General features: G+C 51.8%; 1 protein-coding gene across 1 annotated transcript in view; it reads left to right on the top strand.

Moving 5' to 3' along the window:
• Positions 1–3,296: 3,296 nt before the first annotated feature.
• The window catches only part of LOC102757268 (pulmonary surfactant-associated protein D-like), a 4,847-nt gene continuing 4,180 nt past the window's right edge, over positions 3,297–3,963 (top strand). Inside the window, exon 1 of the mRNA XM_015568456.1 lies at positions 3,297–3,452. Coding sequence (XP_015423942.1) covers positions 3,297–3,452 — 156 coding nt within the window. The remainder of the gene's footprint in view (positions 3,453–3,963) is intronic.

Below are 3,963 nucleotides of genomic sequence, written 5' to 3'. Positions count from 1 at the left end.
TTCTGGTCTCAGGCATTTCCAGGCCAGGGTCAAAGTCCATCCTGGTACCACCTGCCCATTGGACATGGATAAACATGATTTTCTCTTAGCTTCAAATCATTGTTTTAAAAATACACTTATTGGACAAGTTTTGATTTCCAATTAATTTTTAGAGGCCTCATTTTTCAATAATAGTTTAGTCTGACATTGAGGCATAAAGTGAACACTATGTGGTTTAAGGGGGTTTGGCTCTGCCCAACACCTCTATAGGTCCACTGAAGAGGCCTCATCCCAGTCCTAGGTCTTCAACCCTGTGAGGGGGCTCCTGTCCAGGCCCCTTTCCACTACAATGAGCTGTGGTGCCCTCTGTGCCACCTTGAGCAGCTGGGCAGAATGTCTGTTCCTTTTCATTCTTCCCCAGATGTGGGCACAAGACCCTTGATGTGGCAGCTGCACACCAGGGGGCAATGCCCTGGCTCTGGCTGGAGCCTTTGGTGCTCAAGGCCGAGACTCTGCCCCAGCAAGTGCCACCCTGCTGGTCTGTGAGCTTGCCTGGTGTTTAGAGACTCCCATGATGACCGAGGAAGTGGTAAACTCAGAATGAGAAAGAGCTGGGGCAAACAGGGTCCTCCATAGCCCAGAACGACCAGCAGGTGGAGAAGAAAGCACTTCTGTGGCCAGGAAGGCCCTCCACTGCCTCCCCCTCAGGCTGCCTGGCGATCCCTTCCCCTTTGCTCTGTCCCTCAGGCTTGTTCTCAGCCTCTGCCACTCCCGTGGGCGCTTTCCTGGCTCCTAATTTTATAGTTTCTCTCAAGAGGAAAGAAGCCCACCATTGGGAGTGACCAGGTCCTGCACCCACCATGACCTCACTTAGCTGCAAAGTCCCTCTCACATGTCAGTGGACACCCTATTGAACATTTGTTTTTTCTCCACCTCAAACCACCATTTCCTAATGGAGCTCACCTCACATGCCCTCCTCCAAAAGGCCCCTCTCCCGAGTAGTCCCAGGTGGAGGGGCAGCACTCTACGCGTCCCAGGGTCTTCCCAGCTATTCTGAGAACTTTTTCTGGGTTCCATCCGGAAGTTTCTTCATGGAGACAGTGTCTAGTCCAGGAATGGTAGGCCACCTGGAAAACATGTAGCCATGTGCCCATTTTGTGTTAGGACACATGTCACTGAGCATTCTGGCTCTTTCCAGACAAGCACTGAACCCACCAGTGCTGGTCCATCCAAGGCTACAAGTGACAGGAAATGGGTTTGCCCAGCCGCCTTGCTGATACAGACAAGGAGTTGGAGGTTCAAAGAGGGGACTGTCCTGCCCAAAGGCACTTCATGAGTCCTTCCTGATGTGACAGGTGGCCTCAGTGAGTTCACATCCTAGCCGTGCCGATGGTTCCCAGGCCAGACCGTATGGCCGCCTTGTCCTAAGTTGCTTTCGGAGTCCTGCTGCTCCTGATCCCACAGAAGGGGCGAGGCGGTAGGAAAGTGCCTCTGACTCTGGGCGCTGGGCTGAGCACTAACCCGTGTTCTGGAACCAAGAGCACGTCCTTTCTCTCTCTGTCCACCCTGAAGGCCCTGCTTCTCCTCTCCGTGCTGGTCCTGCTCACACCGCCTCCAACGTCATGGGGAGCAAATGTGAAGACCCTTCCCCAGAAACCTTTGATTGATGATGGCACCCTGGTCACATGGAACCCTGTGGAGAATGGCCTGCCTGGTCGTGATGAACGAAGTCTGAAAGATGGCCGTCTTTGCAAGAAGGGGAATTCAGGTAGAGCCAGGACCGTGGCTTGTCCTGGTGGGCATGGGTGGGCACTGGAATCATAACCAACTCAGCAACTCTGGATGTTCTGCTGTGGAAGCCCTGGAAATGGAAGCCCACCTCCTTGGGAAGAAGTCCCCTAGACATTCAGTCCACCTAAAGCACCTCGCTACCAGTTGGCAAATGAAAGGCTGCCCTGTGCCCCGAGGTGTTATTCCCCTCCCCTAGCTGTCAGGATTCCTCCCCTAGAATCTTCTGAGTCCTCTCACCCCAAGAATGAGCAAATCGTGGGTAAATGACTGGTCTTCGGGGCCCCATAAAACTAAGCTGCGGCACTTACAATTGTTCATTGTGGTTGAATGATTTCTGCGAAATATTTAAATTCTACTGCATAAGAGATGGACAAAGATGAGGCCCTGTGGCCCCACACTCAGGCCTGATCAAAGGGATTTACCTAAATGCACTACAGAGGGGAGGAAAAGGAGCTCATATTTTATAACTGAACGTTTGTACCTTTTGACCTCACCCGTTTTGCCTACCACCCAGCTCCCATCTTAATCTGATCTCCGCATTTATGAGTTCAGGTTCTTTGTTTTGTTTCTTAGAATCCAGATATAAGTGAGATCATACTGTATCTGTCTTAATTTGTATGACTTATGGCACTTAGCATAATTTCTTCAAGAGCCATTCCCGTTGAGGCAAATGATAGGATTTTTTTTTATGGCTGAATAATATTCCAGTGTGTGTGTGTGTGTGTGTGTGTGTGTGTGTGTGACATTTTTATCCATTCATCCATTATGAACACTATAAGGTTGTTTCCATCTCTTGGCTACTGTAAAAAATATTGCAATGAGCATGAGGGTACAGACATCTTTTCAAATTAGTGTTTTATTTCCTTTGGATAAAACCCAGAAGTGGTATTGCTGGATCATACTTTTTTTAAAAAATTATCTTTTTAATGTCTTAAGGAAACTGCATACTGGTCCCCATAGTGGCTGCACCAATTTACAATCCCACCAACAGTGCATAGGGGTTCTTCCTCTTCACATCCTCACCCACCCTTGTGAGCTTTTGTGTTTCTTATAGTCGTCATTCTAGGAGGGGAGAGATGATATCTCGTGGGTTTATTCGCATTTCCCTGGTGACTCATGTCAGGGAGCATTTCTGATATAAAGTTTGGTCTTAGGAAGGGGAAAGCAAGGAGTCCATGATCCAGGGTAAAAGCTGGCAGATCCTGTTCTGTAAATCCTGGAGCCTCGGGGCAGGGAAGGTGCACTGCCTGGAAATCAGACAGTTCTTGGCTTCACGCCCCCATAACAGCTCTGGCAGCCCTGTTGCCTCACCTGTGAAAAGGGGATGTGCACACCTGTCTCCTGGGTCACCACTGGACTGAGGAGTGTGGAGGTAGAATGTCTACACCTGCGAAACCTGAAGGAATGCAGGGGCTGACCTGCAGGTGCTGCTCCTCCTAGGCCCAGGGCCAGGTTTATGCCTATTTGTTCTGCTGCTGCAGGTTCACCAAAAGCTCCCGTTAGGATGGTGCTGTTCTCTGACCCCTATGACTGCTCTCACCTTCTCACGCTCTACCCCTCCCAAGAAGACTCCGTGCACTGACTGGCTGGTCCTTTTCCCAGGACCTCCGGGACCTCCAGGTGTGCCTGGCCCGGCTGGACCAGAGGGTCCCTCAGGAATGCAGGGGAATGTAGGACCTCAAGGTGAACCAGGCCCCAAAGGAGAGCCTGGGCCCAAAGGTAGGAGGTTGGTGTGTGGAGGTCCGAAAGGGAGAGGGAGGAATGATGATGGCAATCCATGATGTGACCTAAGGATGCTCAGTGTGCCAGGGAAGCCAGGCCACCTCCACTGGCAGGCCCTGCTGTGGCCCCTGCCCCCCAAGCCCACACATCTGGATTACCAGACAGTGGGGTGCATGGCCTCCCAGTTCTCCTTCTCCACATGGAGCCGAGGAAATGATCAAAGTTGCACACACTCTCAGCAGCTTTTGTCCCAATCTGTTCCTTCCTCAAGAGAAGTGGGTGCCCCAGGCATGCAGGGCTTTTTAGGGACAAGAGGCCCCCCAGGTCCCAAAGGAGAGAAAGGTGCCCCTGGTGAGCGTGGAGCCGCTGGGAGTGCAGGGCCAGCAGGGGAGTGATGGGAAAAGCTGGGGCGGGCCTTCGGTCCTCCTGTGTCCACCTGAAGCTGTGGATGCCTGTCCCTCCCCCCTCACC

The sequence above is a fragment of the Myotis davidii genome, unplaced genomic scaffold (assembly GCF_000327345.1).
Source record: "Myotis davidii unplaced genomic scaffold, ASM32734v1 scaffold7170, whole genome shotgun sequence".
NCBI lineage: Eukaryota > Metazoa > Chordata > Mammalia > Chiroptera > Vespertilionidae > Myotis > Myotis davidii.
This window is presented reverse-complemented; position numbering and strand designations above follow the sequence as displayed.